Source organism: Podarcis cretensis (assembly GCF_951804945.1).
Source record: "Podarcis cretensis genome assembly, chromosome: 6".
NCBI classification, from domain to species: Eukaryota; Metazoa; Chordata; class Lepidosauria; order Squamata; family Lacertidae; genus Podarcis; species Podarcis cretensis.
Window position 1 is genome coordinate 40,662,457 of NC_137175.1, and position 18,526 is coordinate 40,680,982.

Sequence of the window (18,526 nt, forward strand, 5' to 3'; positions counted from 1 at the left end):
AAAGAAGATGTGTTTAATAAACATACAGCTACAAAGGACAAAGTAAAAGAATAGACCCTCACTCAGTGCATCTGTGCCTTTATCTGCTGCATCACGGACAGGTGGGTTGGTTTTGAAAATTTAGAAGTATGGATACCTAAAAGTTATTCTGTTAGAGCTATCAGAAGAAAATGCTTGCCACATTACCAAATCATCATGTTTAGGAATTAACACAAATTGGACCTTTCCATATAAACAATAGAAGAACAAAGAGTATCACTGGAAAACCACACCTCCACAATATGCACGGCCACTCCAAATTCCATTTAATCCATCCAAGGTAGTACAGTAAATAGTGGCATTTCCCACAAGGGGGTGGCCTTTGTCACAGGTGTATGTTACAGCTGTCCCATAGGAGAAGTCATTCATGGACCTGCCACTGTACTTGCCATGGGGAACATCTGGTGGTGGAAAGCATGGAATACCTAGAAACATAAGCAGAAGATACATGCCAAAGACAAATATTTTAGTGGGTATTTTTTAATATTTATTGTGTCTTAGTTCATTTTGCATCTAAACATCTCCCTACCTAAGGAAACACTAGTGCTTTCATTTAATTTGAGGAAATGCAGTGGTGTTCAGTTATTATCTTTGTAAATTAGAAATCTGAAAGTTTTTTAATGCCCTACAGGAATTGTATTTTTGAACACTTATTTTTGTATTTGTGAATTGTTATATTGAATTTCTTTTGTAAGACTGTCCGACGGTTTTGTAAGTGTAAGAATAATAATAAAAACAGAGAGTGGCACATAGGGAATTATTTTCTGGATACTAGACACTAAGCAGGCATAGAAGGCTTGTGTGACGCTGCAGAAATAGTACATCATACCTGCCAGTTACATCTGGCAATCATTAATTTCATCTTTTTTGTTTGAAAATTATATTAATTTCATGTAAGTAAGGAAGGCTACTTTTTCCTGACACATCCATGCAAAGTTCTTTCATTCACAGTATTTTAACCTTTCCCCTATAATGAAAATTTAAAAAGTACATCTACAGAAATTTAACTGTATTATATTTGCATAACTGTACTCATGTCAGTCTAATTCACTTCAGGGAACCTCTTCTATAGAAGTTAGTGGTAGTGAATCAGGACCCCTTTTTTTTAGTTATTTATTTTATAACAAAGAAACATTTATCTGGACAGCATCCATGTGACAAGAGATGGGCAAAATTGCATTGTGCCATTCAGGCTAACAGGCAAGTAACAATTGTTACAGGCACAGGAGCAAACTCAGGGCTGAGGACCCTTTTCCCACCCCCATAAAATATTTGAGGGGGCTGCTCGTCCCCCGAAGTTGATGAGAATTGCCATTCAAATGGTGTGTGTGTGTGCCGCACCATGTGAACAGTTATACAGGGTGGGGCTTACTTGCCCCTCTGATTTTATTCAAGTTGGCAGCCCTGGTTACAGGTAAGGCCCTCCCTCACATCAGTAGGTTCGCAAAATAGCTTGAAAATACAGGAGTCTGCTTCACTTTTTCTTATACTGAATGTGACCAATATTGAACCATTGTCTATTCCTATGTTTATTTGCTTATTTCAGCAGAGTCTCAGAGGTTATCCCAAAGAGTGAGTTATACTATGCTTCGTGAAACAAAGCTTCAATGCCATAATTTGTTTTAGGTAAAGGTAAAGGAACCCCTGACAGTTAGGTCCAGTCGCGGACGACTCTGGGGTTGTAGCGCTCATCTCGCTTTATTGGCCGAGGGAGCCGGCGTACAGCTTCCAGGTCATGTGGCCAGCATGACTAAGCTGCTTTTGGCGAACCAGAGCAGCACACAGAAATACTGTTTATCTTCCTGCCGGAGCGATACCTATTTATCTACTTGCACTTTGATGTGCTTTCGAACTGCTAGGTGGGCAGGAGCTGGGACTGAGCAATGGGAGCGCACCCCGTCACAGGGATTTGAACCACCAGCTTTCCAATCGGCAAGCCCTAGGTTCAGTGGTTTAGACCACAGCGCCACCAATGTTGTATTTTCAGTTGCTGTAACCTGCCTTGGAACCTTAAGGTGCAGTATAGGTAAGAAATTAAAGTACAGTCATACCTCGGGTTACAGCAGCTTCAGGTTGCATTTTTTTGGGTTGCGGACCGCCGAATCCTGGAAGTACCGGAATGGGTTACTTTTGGGTTTTGGCAGTCACGCATGCACAGAAGCGCTAAATCGCGCTTTGTGCATGCGCAGAAGCGCCGAATCACAACCTGCGCATGCGCAGACACGGGTTGCGAATGTGCATTCCGCATGGATCACGTTTGCAACCCGAGCGTCCACTGTAACAACAAGAACAACATTTTGACACTGATTTACCTCTAATACTGCTAGACGAGAGCATGCAAATGTATTAACCCTTTACCATCCATACTAAATTGATTTGGAGGTGTTCCTGGTGCCATATAAGAATACTATTTACAAACATAGCAGTAAAAAATATGTTTTACTTACGCTGACAAAGAGGAATATCATTAGTCCACCCTACTTTTCGGCCAAATACGACACACTTTCTGCTGGAAGTACTACCAATTAACCTGTGCCTGTATCAAGAAAGAAGTAGCTGTGGGTTGTCTTGTTCTGCCTCGTGAGATGCATAGAACTGATGTGCTTATAATGTGAACGTTCTTCTTACTGACTTTCCACAAATAAATGAAATGCTTTTTGAAAGACAGGGAAACACATTTCTTGTCAGCCAGGATTGTGCAGCTATCTCAGCATATCTTACAATATTCATTTAATTAATATGTTCACCCCTCTTTCAGTTGTTCTTGGTGTTGAGTGTCCCAGTTAACTAATATCCATTGAGCAAGCAATCCAGTACACTTCCTGGGGTAATATGGATTTATAACGCAACATACCTAATTTATTTTATTTGTATGTTAAGAAATATGATACATTGTCCTCTGAAAGGAATGACTGAAAATGGTTACATGCCAACACTGATAAAAGCTAGTGGGGCTGGGCCAGGGGGGTGATCAATGCCTCATAACAAGAGGCGGTGGTTCCTGCCTGGAGGAGGCACTGGTAAAACCACTCCTTAAGAAACCCTCCCTGGACTCAGAAATCTTTGACTACCAGCCAGTTGCTAATCTCCCATTCATGAGCAAGGTTCTTGTCAAGGTTCTGGTGGTTGTGGACCAGACCCAGGTGATCTTGGAGGAAACTGATTTTCTAGATCCATTTCAGTTGGGGTTTCGGCCTAGTTTTGGCACAGAAACTGTTTTGGTTGCCCTGCATGATGACCTCTGTTGGGAGAGAGACAGGGGAAATGTTTCCCTGTTAATTCTCCTCGACCTCTCAGCAGCTTTTGATACCATTGACCATAGCATCCTTCTGGAGCAGTTGTCTGAGTTGGGGATAGGTGGCACTGCTTTGTGGTGGTCCTGGACATTGCATCCATCATCTGAGGCCCTCTTTCGTGTACCTCCTACACATGAAGATGGCAACAGGAGAATGGGCCTTTTCTGTGGTGGCTCCCCATTTGTGGAATGCTCTCCCTAGGGAGGTTCACCTGGCACCTTCATTATATAGGTGTCAGGTGAAAACGTTCCTCTTCAACAAGGCCTTTGGCTGATAAGGAGGGCTATTGTTTTGGCTTAATTAGTTTATCTTGTATTTTATTCTGTGAATCACCCTGACATCTTTTGATGAAGGGCGGTATGAAAAATTATAAGTTTTTTGCACATGGAAGCATGTGCAAAGACTTCTGCTTGTACAATGCGACTTTCTCTCCCTTCCTGTGTGTCTCCTGAAATTGCCCCCAGAACAGTGGGGGAGGAGCATGGGGGGGATTGATCTGCCTGGCAAACTGAAATGCTTCACAGTAGGAACGTTTCTCATAGGGTAGCATTGAATTCCACCCTGTGTGCTCAGATCCTTAAAAACAAAAATATTGCCACACCCAGTACATAAGAGCTCTGCTGGACCAAACCAAAGAGCCATCATTCACCTATTACAGTGGCCAACCATATGCCTAAGTAGTACATGAATGCAAGGCACTTCATTCCTTTCTGAACAAACAGGCCTAGGGTTAAGTGTAGAAAATCGTTAGTCTCTAGGGTTACAAGCTCTCTCCTTTTCTAAGTGTTCGGTGCCTTTAAAAACTGCATAGTGAACCAATGGAAATAAGTCAAATGAGATTTTTCTGTCTGGGAGATAAAAGTGAGGGGAAAAGCTTTACCAGATTCTTTCTGCTTATGCAACTAGGGGAGATAGAGCAGCCCTAGTGGGAAGTCAGGCCAGAGGGAGCAGAGGAATTCTCCCTTCTTGGCTTTTTTGATGCTTACCCTTCATTGCAGGTGTAATGTACAGTGGAACCGAATAAAATATCTTGGGGCACAATCAACTTCCCATTATCTGGTTCCCCTGGATTTCCACAAGATTGTCCTAGCAGGAAGAAAGAGACAAAGTGTGCCTTAAAGTACAATGCTGATCTAAAGTTTCCATCTGCTTTTCGTTTTAAATTAATAAATTCTCAAGGGCAGAACTGCACACCTCAATACATCTCTTGTATTCAAACCATTGAAATGATTCAGATTGGTACACAGCATATTCTCACAAGTATTTCAAAGAATGTTATGACACTCACGTTTACAGAGCTCCAGAACTTTGGACCACTCCTGGCTTTGAAGGCACTTAATAGAGTACCTCAGTCCAGTATAGCCTGGACGGCACATATATTTCACAATCGAGCCAACAGGAAATAAATTCTTTTCCTTATACTCGTCGGTTAGCTCAGCAAAGTTTAACCTAGGTGGAGGGCCACAGCCACCTAATGATAAAAAGAGAAGAGGGGGGGAAATCAAGGAAATGGGAAGCTCTGCCCAGTGCAATTTTGTGTTTTGAACCACCATATCATTTCCTCCACCTGTAACATGGAAATGACCATTCCTTATCATCAAAAGTAACCACTGGGTGCAGTAGCTGTACAGAGCTGGTGAGAGTCTGATTCCTTGTGGGATATGCCACAAGTTAAATGTATTAGAATGTGAATGCATTAGGCTTTCTGTATTTATCTTCTAGCTGTTCTGGAATAATTAATTGCCATGGGCCTTTTTCAGGCAGCAATTGCCCCAAGCCTCACACATGGTGGGACGATGTCAGCATTGGTATTGCTGTGGTGCTGACAACTTTTAGAAACAACAGACAGCAAGGGAACTGCCATCTCCACTCACTGCCTCTCTCACCATTTGGGTTGTGCTCCCCCCTCCCCCCACCAAAGGCCACTGGTGAGGAACTGTGAGGGAGAGCAATAGGATAACCTCTGGCATTGATGTTATCAACAGGATACCTGTGGGCCTACCTAACATGATGGGAAAGACAACAACCCAGACAAAGGCCTTACACCCTGAAAAGTCAACAACTTTGCACTGCATTCCAGTCTCTTCTGGGCAGGTTGGGCCACCAGGCTATTTTTCAGGCCTGTTTTACCTGTAGGCAGCTCATTTCCAGGAAACTCAGAGGAGAGGAGATAGGGAATTACTCTAATTGGATGCTGCCAGCAAAGATCAAAGAGAGACCAATTAGGACTCTTCCTCCTCTTCTCTCTGGGGATAGTTCTAGCTGGAAAAAGCCTGTAGAGAAAAATTATAAACTGATTGCTGCTAGCATGCAGGCATGTGGACTTAGAGAGACTAGGAGACAATAAATTAGCAGCAATGTCTACAGCATCACCAAGGAAGAAAGGTACGTAATGTGGCTGGGGGGAAAGGACAATAGAGGATTCAGGCCTGTGGCTGGGAGAGGAAGTAGAGCAGTCAGGGCCTGGGACATATTAGCATAAATATATATATGTGTGTGCACTATAATTTTATTTAAAGCTGATCTGAGGAAATTAATTGGATGTTCTACTTAAGATGGGACATGGGAGCAACAATTGAAGTGAATTCTGTGTGTGTGTGTGTGTGTGTGTGAATTTTAGAAACGAAATCTTCATACACTGCTTCTGATGTCATTCATTCTCTCTCTCTCTCTCTCTCTCTCTCACACACACACACACACACAGAGAGAGAGAGAGAGAGAGAGAGAGAGAGAGAGAGAGAGGTAAGGATAATGTTAATACATTTTTAAAATATGCATGGTTGGCTAAGGGAATGGGGACAAATGCTACATCAGGAAAGGCCCCTCAAATGAACTTTCTGCCTCCAGGCTTTTCATAATCACATCAGAAATGGTTACCTTTGTTTCATGCTTCAAAAGTTTTGGATCCATATGGAGGTTTCAAAGAGCATGTGGCAAGAGTTCCGTGGGAGACCAAAATGCCCCATCGACCTAGCATGGGGACTTTCCAAACGATCAAACTGATCCACACAATAGGTTTCTAGAAGCTGCAATTGGCAATTAGGGATTGTCAAAAACCAAACGTTTCTGGAAATTTCAACTCTCCTGTGGATGTGCTGCCAGGCAAAAGTAGTTTTTGACAATCACTGCATTGGAACTCAGTAATTTCATTTCACCAAATGATGAAGAGAGTTCTTACTAATCTGTATAGTACCAAAAATTGTACTAATTATTATTTATATTAATGGACTTATCACTTGCTTGCATCTTTGGCCTTAGTGGCCAATGGCTATCACACCACACACATTTACCTGGGATTAAGTTTCATTGAATACTGTGGAGTTTGCATTTGAGTAAAGTAAACTTGCATATGAATCTAAAGCATTGTGGAAAGTTGGAATGACAGCAAAGAGGCAAAATGTTGATCAAAAAGACTGCTAATAGAAAGATAAATAATTATTTCCCCTAATTGTAGATTTTTGTAAAAAAAAAAAAAAAACCAGCTACAACAAACTATTCAACAGACTGTTATACAAATTTTAAGGTGCATACACAGAGCAGGTACACGCTCCACAGAAAACCAATCCTTCGCCCTTCAAAAATTAGGGAACATTTCCCCCAAAAATACACATTTTATTTGAGTTCACTGAGCAATCCCAAAGCCATCTTTACTCTCTTAATGACCCCAAGTATCATTATTTTTTGCTGCAGAAGGAAGCATGTTGGAAACACTTTTCCCAATAGATTGCCTGAGTTATTTTCACTTGCAAGTCCTTCAAATCCTATAGAGGTTTTCAACCTTTTTGGGTCCACGGCTCCCTTGACCAACTACATTCCTTCTGCAGCACCCTTGTGGTGCTCAGGAGCCAAGTTATGTCACCCATTGCCTGCAGAGCTGGCAGCTCCTTACTGCTTTTTGAACACCCTCCCTTGTGGAGCATTCCCTCAGCCTCCTCTCCTCCCCCCAAGAGTCCTCCAGGCAGCCACTGCTGCCACCTCTGAGCTGCCCACCCTGCCCCAAAGAGAGGTGCCTCCTCACACTGCCCCACAGGGGCCTGGGAAGCACCCCCTGCCCAGCCCCAGAGGCACCATTCAGAGGAGGAAGAGAAGGTAAGAGGGACAGAGGCCAGTGTTGTCCACAGCACCCCTGAACATCATTCAAGGCACCCCAGGGTGCCACGGCACACTGGTTGAAAACTGCTGTAAATAGATAAACATATTTGTATGATTGGACCACTGCTCTACAAAACCAGTCTGGCAAGTATCTGTTAAAAACAGAGCAGACCTGTCAAAAGAGCATATACCTACAAATAGGTGAAAATTCCTATTGGGGCCAAGAGAGACAAATAGGTATTGTCAGGTACCTTGACCAACAGGAGACAAATCATACTCTCAAATTTCTATTGTAGACCTTTTCCTGTAAAGCATGTATGATGATTTTGGGTGGTCTTTGGCTAAGGGGTTGGGCAATTTCTGTAGTGTCTGTTGTTGTTGTTGTCTGTTGTTGTTGATGATGATGATGGTGATGATGATGATAGACTTAAAGGATACTGGGTCTCTTGATTGGGAGTTGAGCTGCAAAACACCCCATTTTTTTGGTATAATAACAAGAATTCTCTCCCAGGAAAGATCAGACAGTTCCCTTCCCTGGTCATGTTCAGGAAGAATTTAAATACATTTTATTGTTCAAGCCTTTGGAAGCTGACAAAAACATTTAGGCATTGTAGATTTTAAAACTGTCTTTAGAAATCTTTTTGTTATTGTTGGATATGTTGTTTGTTAGTTGTCCTTGCAACTTTGGGAGAGAGGGAGATAAACAAACTTAACAAATAAATATTGAGACTTTACATCAGACAGCATATGTATTGCAATTTTACATCAGATAGCACAATAAAGAAATCCACTTATGCACTGCTAATAATAGTGTCTAGGACACAGTGAAATATTTATACATAATCCATTGATTAATGAGGAACATCCTAAATAAGATGGCCATATATTACGTGCATTGTTTTATTAGACAACTCTCCCGCTCCGCCCACTTTCTAATACAAAAGTTAGTAATCAAATGGGACTTTTTAAAATTGTTTTTTTACAAGAAGCCACTGAGGAAGTTTAATATTTTGCAGTTTCTTCCTTCAGAAACTTCCTCTTGCTATTTTATGTAATGGATTTATAGGAGTATTCAACTGACTCTCTTCATTCATTCACTGAAGAAGCACAATTGTAAAAAGAAGAATAAAAGAAGCATAATTGTACCAACCTGGCCACACCTTAAAATACCAGTGTTACTATAGGCTACCTGCTGTGGTGGCTGTGTGTTTGGCATTAATGCTAAATGTAAGCATGTATGTCTCTTCAATGTAACCAGAAACCTTGACTGTCCTAGGTTTCTTGATTGTGCAGAAGAACCCTATGGACAGACACACAGTACCATGCACATACAACCAGAAGGGTCTGACCACAGACAGCATTAGATTTGGGATGTGTCAGTAGCAGGCATCGTCCCACTCTCCTCATGTACTTGGTGAACATGTGAGGGGGATCATCCAAACATTAGTCTCTCTCACTATTTTTAAAAGCCATAGAATGTCAGCTCTTGCTCTTAAACTTGACTAATCTAACTAGACTAATCTAACTCCCTTTTATATAAACAAAACCCTTTCCTTCAACCATGAGCCAACTGGTTTTAGCATCCTATTCATATTATTGCAGCTGTTTACATGAAAGTAAACTTTAAATATGTAGTGATTTCATTTCTAAAAATTGCTTTCACTTGCTGTGTTTCCCTTGTGTGTCCCTCATTTTTCCTTCTAACACTGTGGACTTGGGTCTGCCTAGAAAGATTTATACCTTGTTCTAACCTGCGGTCTTAAGGCACTTAAAATACACTTTAAAAAGGATATAAAGCGGGGGAGGGGGGTTAGCCAGAACTCAGTTTCGGCACCTCTCAAGTGGGTGACAATGCCATTAGAAAAAAATCAAGTGTGAGTTCTGGCACCTCTTTTTCTAGAAAAATAGCACTGATATATAGTAATCCATGTCCCCACAGTTCTCATAGTTTAAACATACTGTACCATTGCCATTCTCAGACCCCTGGAAAAGTTAGATAAGACACACTCCTGCCTGATATCCGCATAGCCACTGACTACCAGTCAGTGTAAACAATACTGAGCAAGAGGGTCCATTGGTCTGACTATAGAGTATAAAGCATCTTCCTATGCTCCTACAAGCAGAATTATACCAATCTGGGGTTGAGTTTCCCAGGTTTTACTTTGCAGTCACAATGGACTAGAAAGGCTGGAAGATGCATAAAGTGAATCAGAAGTTTTCATTTGAATGAGGCCAAGAGGAGATGCTGGACATGACCCAATAAATCTGAGTCTACCTCCTAAACAGACTGAACTTTTGCACTAGGCATAAGCATCACATTGCACAACAGAGTCTCAAGATGTGCTTTTCCAAGCCCACAGACACATTATGTTCACACTGCTCTCTCAACGACATCTATGCTGGCTTAGTCATGAACATGGAGTGGAAGATGGCAGGAAACCTGAAGGACATGCTCTACAGGGAGCTGACTTCAGGTACCAGGCCTGTTGGCAGACCAGCTCTGTGTTACAAATATGACATGAAGGCAGGCAACATCAGCCCCTCGTGGGAATCCCTTGCAGATGACCACAGTGCTGGAGACACACAGTCAGGTTGTGCATCCATAGCAGTGACCGGTGGAAGAATGACCGCTGGGAGGAGTTAGGAGAGAAGAAATGCCATGGTGTAGCTGCTGCTGCAGCAGCACAACAACTGGACACCTTCATCTGCCACTGCAACACAACATGTCTCTCCTGTATCAGCCTCTACAGCTACAACAGGCACTGTAGCCTTCCAATGGTTTGACTTCACTCCCAAAGGCACACTCCTCCATTGTCTTCTGAGACAGATGGATGCTAACCAACAACAAACAATATAAAGCAAGGATTAGGAGCCATCCCTCCCCTCCCCATTAGCTACCCTCTTGAAATCCCCTTTGAACTGCTGATGACCCTTCCTTAAGCTCCTTTCTCCCAACAGAAGCGGAACAAAAATGTATTGCCAACTCAGGCAACACCAACTTTTGCCACATTCCATGGGGAAGGGAGCCTCTCCCCACAAAAAAGGATGGGAAAGGAGAAGTACAGAAGCTAGACATAAAGAGTCCCAATTCCCAACTTCTCACCTTGATCTTCCAAAGTAATGGCCAGAAGTTCCATCAAGCCCCATAATAAGGGAAGCATGCATGCAAGCATCATAGCTCTCACTCAGGTCACAGCAATGAATGAGAAGTTGCTGAACCTAATAGGGATATATAAATAAATGCAGAAGAGGAAGCAGCAGCAGCAGGCAAATAAATGGGGCTTCCCAGTCTTTCTCAGCACTTAAAAGCATTGTGTAAGCTCCAGGCAGACATTAGCCCAGAGTCTGGTTTCAGTCTGAACATAGAAAATAGAAAGGGTTAAGTTGATGAGATTATTTTTTGAGAAATTATGCACTGGTTCTGGCCATCCTACCTCCAAACCTATTTTATAGTTACTATAGTGCCACTGCTGAAAACTGTCCTCAGCTCAGCCTCCATTTCTTCCAAGAAGATACAAAAAACTGTACAATGGTGCCCCGCGAGACGAACGCCTCGCAAGACGGAAAACCCGCTAGACGAAAGGGTTTTCCGTTTTGGAGGCGCTTCGCAAAACGAATTTCCCTATGGGCTTGCTTCGCAAGACGAAATGTCTTGCGAGTTCCTGCGGGTTTTTTCCCCTTTCCCCCCCTTTTCCTAAGCCGCTAAGCCGCTTATCAGCTGATCCGCTAAAAGCCGCTAAACCGCTAATCTGGACTTGCTTCGCAAGACAAAAAAACCGCTATACGAAGAGCCTCACGGATGGCTTTTAGAATTAGCACCCCTATTGTCCTGGGAAATACTGAAATTGGAAGATTAGGATGAGTTATGCTAGGATGAAGTTTAACTATTTGGCACCTTAAAATGCACCTCTTACCAACAGCTATGGGATTCCAGGGGCTGGGATTTTTGTCTACTTTCCAAGCTGATTAGTAAGCACTGCATTTTACTGCTTGCCATACATCTACGGTCTGAATTCAGTTGTTTGTTTTGCACTGCAAATTCTACTCATGGGATTTGCTCGGCAAGTGAGGCACTGAGCTTACTCAAAACAGAAGGATACCAGCAGACAGAAACTGTTCTTAACTAATGGTACATGCCATTTACAATTAAATAATTAAAGGAAAATTAATAGTGGATTCAGACACGAGTTTTCCTTTCCTTTATCCCATTCCTGTGTCCACATTCCAGTTTGGAAAGCTTTAGTCAGTTGTGGCTTCCCAGCATATGTTCACACACTCGGATATGTGAGCAAGCAGTTCCCTTCTGCAACCTTTTACAGCATTTCCTGCACTGAAGTGTTCTCAGTGTATGAAATACATAACACAGAAAGGGATTTGCAGTACCAATGCACATGCAACTTCAGAGTACACATATAATTGCATCTCCTGCTAGTCACCCACTGCAGAATCATAGAATTGGAAGAGACCACAAGGGCCATCGAGTCCAACCCCCTGCCAAGACAGGACCCAGTATGGTACGCAACACTTCAGTGATTGCAGGGGATAACAGAACTATTATTCCTGCTTTTATTGTAGTAGCAGAGCAAACTAGAGGCTCACAGGCACATGGACTTACTATGCATGAAGGACTGGGTGGCCACAGGCAAGCTCAAAGTTAAACATTCATGTTTGGGAGGCTGATGGGAGTTGTGGTCCAAAATTATCTGGAAAGCTTTAGCTACTTTGAGTTCTAAGGGTTTTTACATAAAAAAGCTGCCAACTTAAAATAAATTTCTACAGTCAGCTGCCAATTACATTTCAATTAATGCACATATTAACAAAGCCGCTATACAGATGCCTTTTTCCACAGCAGGGAATATGGAGAAATTGGTTACAAACAATGCAAGTCTCACTATTACAAGGAAAGGCCATGTTTAGTATTGCTCATTGTAGCTACCATAACCAAATGACCTTTAAAAAAAGGTATGTACTTTTATCTCAGCCAGTTAACACATGTCCATCACATTCAACACTCAGAATTAAAGGAGCAATACAGAACAGCACGTGGCCTACTTTGAGATGCCAAGAACACATACTTATAGCCAAGGCACCATCTCATGATACTTTGCGCAAAGTTAAAATGTGTGCACAGAATGCTTGTCTGGGTGCTGTAAAGGAAGTTACCAGGAAGTTTTTGCCACAAACATCTATTTTCACTGCATTGTGCATCTCTGCATGGTGAGAAACAGATTCGAAACTGCTATGTGCTATTAGCCGTATCAACACAAGCTGCACTGCATCACCAGTTTCCTTTTATCTCTTGGGAGTAGAAAGCTACCAATGATAGTGCCTTTTATTCAATATTTTAGTTTATTTGCACACATTCTAAGAGAAACAATTTTTCTCTCTGTATACATACATACATCAATTTAAACAAAAGAAGTGCACAATTCAACATAAAATTTTAAAATAGCATATAACAAACAAGTTACCTTCATGACTGTAACAAGCTATAGTTCAAACCATCAGAAGCACTGCACTTTTCACTCACATTGATCTTAACAAGAGAATCATTTTACTTGTTTCCACTGAAATTAAGCTGTTGTAAACGTGACCCTTGATTTTTTGGTTAAGTAGTTTTTGTTTGCCTATGAAAATATATCAAAAAGAAAACGAGTATTTTCAATTAGGCACATGTTACTTTTGTTCACACTTTTTAAGATCATGTAAGGAAATCAAGACAACTTTTACAATTCTTCATGAGAAAGGCTTGTGGAAGTCAAATGTTTGGTAAATATTAACAGCTTTACTTGTCCCTCCCCTTCGAGCGATTAACAAGATTCTAGGAAACAAACTGTAATAAGTTCTTCTTGGTGCTGTATTTGATTGAGGCACTTTAAAACACATTCTGCAAAGGAAGTTGCAACCCAGTTCTATTCAAAAACAATAAGTGCAAATGATCAGTTTTCTTGGGGCGCAATACTGCTTCATGCTTCAAGTAGCTGAATAACCTGGATGCCCAGTTTTTAATGAAAATTGCTTTGGCTTTTTCCATGCAGATCTTCATTCAATTCTCATTTCCAGTTCTCAAAATAAGAACTGTTGGGAATTAATTATCAGCTGGAAGCTTACTGGAGCACAGCTCTACTCCAATCAGGAGGCTTTGGGTTCCAATACAATTTCTGTGTGAGTGGCAACTGCACGGTAAGACTCAGCATTGCCAGAAGAAGGGTCAGCTTTTCTGTAAAAAAAGAGTTACAAATATTTTTGATTGATTTTGATATGTTTGAATCATTATATCATTCTGTTTAGTCTTCCTGTCAGGAAGGAAAAAGCAACACACAAATACGTCAGCATTCCACTGCATGCTATTGGCATTTTGAAAGCAACTTTTACATTGAAGAAGTGGCCATACTTCTTAGGAAAGAAAATTAGTTCTAGAAGCAGAAGTAATACACGGACTGTTAACAACTGCAGGATATTAGAAGTAAAACAGATAAAGAGAATTAGGATTATATAAACACAACAGATATAAGAGAGAGAGAGACAGCCTAAGTACAGTATAGAAAAATGGTCACGTCTAACATTCCTTGTAGAATCTGCCCTTGAATCAACATTCCACAGGCACCACTGTCCATGTGGGAAACTTGGACAAGTGTCAGTAATGGAGCTTCTGTAAGCGAGGAGTACTGCCTTTTGTTTACCAACAAGAATGAATTTACTTTTGTCTACTTCTCTGCATAAAGTGATTACAAGATGATGGGAATAACTGTGTGGATGTCATGTGACCTACAAAATAAAATTTCTCACTGAAATGCTTCCACTAGAAGTGGTTGGTGATGAGGAACAGCACTATACCCCTGGCCGCCAGGAGGCCAGGTGCATGCCCCACCCTTCTCACTTACCACTTTATTTCCACTAGTAAAGAGTATTGGTAGTTCTCTCACACACCTGTAACACTCAAGTATTTAAATGTGACTATAGTTATAATTCACGGCTGGAGTAGCTATTGCTAAATGACGTTTAAGAAGTGTCTGTGCCCAGGCAGGGTGAACTATTTGCTACACACTGTGGAAGAAGAGTCCTTTGCTGTCATATAACATCACGATTAACTATTTAAAAATACAGGTTACCGTCTACATAAAAACATTCTTGAATTCAGGACAAAACATGCTAGCAGCTGAAAATATTTGACTGGTTGATCAGTTGAGACAGAAAAGAAAGAGGGTGAGTTGGGGAAAAGGAAACCCATGAGCATAGTGTCCCTGACTCACGCAGGTCATTCCAATGTCCTTCTCATTTCTGTGCTTTAATCAATGCCTGCTCACAGTTTGACATTTAACAATCATGAGAAAGAAACGTAAAATGCTTTCCCACAAACTCACTAGATCGCTCTAAAAAGAGAATCTCCAAACACAAAACATGTTATTCAAAGAATAATCTCTAGGTTGCTTGACTAAGATTGAGAAGATTATTCAGCACATACAGTAGGATGACTATATTTAGCACTGGAAAAGCTTGACAATATTGTACTTTACAATACATTTAAAATGTGGCGGAGATGCTCAATATTCAATATAAAACTATAAACATGAACAGCTTCAAGCAGGTAAGATGCCATTAATGGGTTTAAACATTCTCAAAGTAAATATAACCCTGTAGTTGCTCAAAAATCAAACTAAGACCCATTGCAACACAATGCTATGGGTCCCCCCCAATTCCTTAACAAGTATTTGTGCAGAACTACACACCTAGGCCTTCTACTGGTATGCACATTAAGGCAATTAGTTGGCAGTCCCAACAATAGATTATATTTATATTTCCCATAATCATGAGTATGAGGTTATATCAGTGTTGGGGAAACCCACACTGGAAGGTGTATTTTGAGGAGGTAGGTTGGTTGGTACAATCATTCCTCCATGCCTGCATTGTTTGCTTTATTGCTTTGACTATTCCAAGGTTAGGTGTCTGCAGAATGGGGCAGGAGTTACTGTCTGATGGTCAAGCGCCTGCCAGAAGTATTATAGCTACAGCAGGACCCCAAGGTTAATTATGCTGGCCTTGTCCATTTGCTTATCATATCCCTCACGCCTTCTAAATAACAACTTCCAAAACAGGTTTGAGGGCTTTGGACATTGTGCCAATAAGTACATAGCTATGAAGAATTTAGAGTACATAAATCTCCCAGATGCAAACATAAGTTTTGAGATTTGACATAGGCCCAGACCAGCTGGGTCCTGCATGTTGACCAGAAAGGGTCTCTCCCTGGGGCTCCCGACATATGAATGGGGAAATACCTGGTCTTGCTTATGTTATATTACTCTGCTGAAAGTCTTTTTCACTGATTAGTATTTTGTATTTAGCCTGTCACTTAATAAAATCACCGAACTTCTCTCCACTGGTATTGTTACTGCCTCTGAATCCAAAAGATCTCTTGCCTTTGACAAAAAAATCAGTATTCTCTAGTATCAAAACTGAATCTCAGAATATCTTAAAGACTTAAAAGACATGTGAACAATCTGTTACAGAAATTATTGCAATGAATATTCAAAACTAATAAATAATTATTGTATTAATCTACAGTAATACCTTAATTAGTGTTCACAAATTAAGCGAACCTGTCTGCATACACACATGCATCATATTAAAATAGTTAAACCATGCATACAATGCTACAACAAAAATGGACAGTCCTGGACACAAAAATAGAAAGGTCATGCAAGACAAATGTTCAGAATAAATTATTGCTGCAAATTGTTGGCTTAGATTACAGGACCGGCCTAGATTCTTCCAGAAAAAATCTACTGGCTTCAGGCAGGATTGTTCAACAAATCCATTTTCTTACTGTGTCTGAAAGTAAAAATCACAAACAGCAAGTACCCTTGACGGTTCCAACACCTGTAGATTAGAGCAGAGTGTTTGATGACTTAATTTAATAGCAGATTGCAGGATTTTTAGTGCCAGAATATTCATAGTCAAGTCTGCATTAGGATGGACAGCTTCGGTAAATTGAGACAGAGCATTTCTGTCACTTCAGAACACCAATGGTGGAAATGGGATAAAATACTGACTAGCCGTTCTAGAAAAATTATTGTGTTTTAGTTGTTACTGTTTATTCTGGGCTGCCATATTAGTGCAACTGTTCACCAAATAAATAAATAATAAAAATACTAAAGCCCTTTCTGAACACCAAGCACATTTATACGGAAAGTGTAAGTGAATAGAAGGCAAAGTGAAGCCAAGAAGCATCTATTAGCTCACACTGCCACAAACGAAGCTACAAAGAATTAGATATGGCTTCTCCTGAGCTGACTCACCCCTTTATAAAGCAAGATCTGTATTTCCAACCTGCAGCAATAAGACAAATCCCCATTAAAACAGCCACCACAGATCCTTGAAGGGAAGAAGAAGAAATCCAGTGATATACTGTAGTAATGATTAACAAGGCAAAGTAATAGTTTTTTTTCCGTTGAAGAAAAAACTGCCCCAGTTCTAAATAAAGGCTGAAATGTAATCACATCAGTAACTTCAAAATAGGTTTGAGACAACAACCTCCAAACAGGACCCAAATCCTACTGCAGACTTAACAAAAGATAGACAAATTATCAAAATCAATGAGAAAAACCTGTCAGTTTGTTTTGCACATGAAGAACTAACATAAAAAGCTGTGCTTTCAGTGTTTGACCACTTCCATTTGTTTTCACTATTTGTACTCTGAATCCAATATCAGACTTCGTAGTGAAGCCAGGAATCCTAGAAATATGTGGCTTATTAAACTATGTAAGATTTAAACAACTTTAATTAGTCCATGAAATTGTATGAACAAGTCACCAGACAAGTTGCTACCTTGTAATGTTCAATGGACATTGAAGCCACTCATGTGGATGAGTTCAAGTGTTACAGGACACAGCAAGTCTCTAGACGCATACATACCTTGAGCAGCAAGTCCACTGTACATCTGCACTCACCCTTTTTCGGGCAGATATGCAGTCTTCCTCAGAGATTGGTTTTAGAAACAAGTTCTTCCTGTTCCTAGCAGATGTTAGCTGTGCAAACTGAATGGCCCTAATGGCAATCAGAGAGCAACTCCTCAACCCAAGTAATGCGTCCAGCTCAAAACACCTTTTCTCTTGAAAAAATTTTAAAGCACCAACCACGCCCAGAAGCTGGAACATTAAAAACCACAACATGGAGGAAATCTGTGCTGGATTTGGAGCCAGCTATGTTCATTACAGAAGCAAAGGTAGTGGAGGAAATAAATAAATAAATAAATAAATAAAATAAAATAAAAATACACTAGAACCTGGAAGAAAGTATATTTGTCTGCACCCTAAGAATTCTCGCAAAAGAATCAAAATTTTTATTCAAGTAGGAGTCTTCAACATTTAAACCACAAACTGGAGAAAAAAAAGGAAGGAACACACATTTCCACCAGGCAATAAAGTACAATGGTTGCTGAACTCCAGGCTTTGGAGAATGAACAGTGGCAAATCAATGAGGGATTGCACCTCATTCTGTAATTACTTACCAATAATAACTCCTGGGGAGTGGTTAGGTGCTAAAATGGAAGAAAAAGAAAGTTAGATGTTATTTGAGGGTGACAGATTCTAGCTCTCTCTAACCGCATTTGCATCTGTCGCACACTCTGAATAAATTTAGTAACATTAAAGTATTGTTAAAAGTTCAACTAATAACTGAAGATAATCTGCTCCAGTAGACAATGGAAGACTGAATGTTCTAATTATTAATTAGAAGCATTTATCTAGCTGATAAATAATTATAATTAATAAGAAATCCAATTGATCCAGCTGAAAACCAAGAAATGGGGTTCTCACTTAAAAGTCCTGGGTGGCAGACCAGTACAGGGGAGGAGACTACCAGTTTAGGTCACAAGACAGTTATGTAGTTATATACATAAATTTATATACAACATATATATACTATTATATACTATTTTGGTGGTAATAAAACCTTTAAGTGGTTTACCAAAAAACAACAACATTAAAATTATCAATAAAAGGCAGTTAAAAATAGGTAACATGCCAAATTAATCTTGCCTAAACAAAAGTGTTTTAAGCAGATCCCAAAAGGTGTATAGCGACTGATGTCCTTAGGCAGGG

At 40.5% G+C, this 18,526-nt stretch overlaps 2 protein-coding genes and 1 long non-coding RNA gene across 17 annotated transcripts in view; 1 reads left to right on the forward strand and 2 right to left on the reverse strand.

Moving 5' to 3' along the window:
- The window catches only part of LOC307217516 (complement receptor type 1-like), a 46,534-nt gene extending 35,521 nt beyond the window's left edge, over nt 1-11,013 (reverse strand). For 5 of the 6 annotated variants that reach the window (XR_013839623.1, XM_079978807.1, XM_079978804.1 and 2 more), the window contains exons 1-5: nt 4,903-5,360; nt 4,624-4,806; nt 4,322-4,421; nt 2,487-2,575; nt 273-464 (exon numbers count right to left, since the gene is read on the reverse strand). Coding sequence is in view for 5 of the 6 variants with exons in the window: in XM_079978807.1 (XP_079834933.1) it covers nt 273-464; nt 2,487-2,575; nt 4,322-4,421; nt 4,624-4,806; nt 4,903-5,032 (694 nt within the window). In the remaining variant the exon portion in view is untranslated. Of the gene's footprint in view, nt 1-272; nt 465-2,486; nt 2,576-4,321; nt 4,422-4,623; nt 4,807-4,902; nt 5,361-10,530 lie in introns of those variants that run through there. The other variant, XM_079978805.1, reaches the window with a different exon arrangement.
- Nucleotides 1-18,526, forward strand: part of LOC307218041 — a 355,464-nt gene that overhangs the window by 158,454 nt on the left and 178,484 nt on the right. The gene's annotated exons all lie outside the window — the stretch shown is intronic.
- Nucleotides 12,758-18,526, reverse strand: part of LOC307217656 (membrane cofactor protein-like) — a 62,047-nt gene continuing 56,278 nt past the window's right edge. For 5 of the 9 annotated variants that reach the window (XM_079979309.1, XM_079979304.1, XM_079979306.1 and 2 more), the window contains 3 exons: nt 17,935-17,964; nt 16,724-16,799; nt 12,758-13,647 (listed from right to left, as the gene is read on the reverse strand). In XM_079979309.1, coding sequence (XP_079835435.1) covers nt 13,560-13,647; nt 16,724-16,799; nt 17,935-17,964 — 194 coding nt within the window. In that variant the 3' untranslated portion in view covers nt 12,758-13,559. The remainder of the gene's footprint in view (nt 13,648-16,723; nt 16,800-17,934; nt 17,965-18,526) is intronic. The other 4 variants (XM_079979311.1, XM_079979307.1, XM_079979312.1 and 1 more) reach the window with 1 other exon arrangement.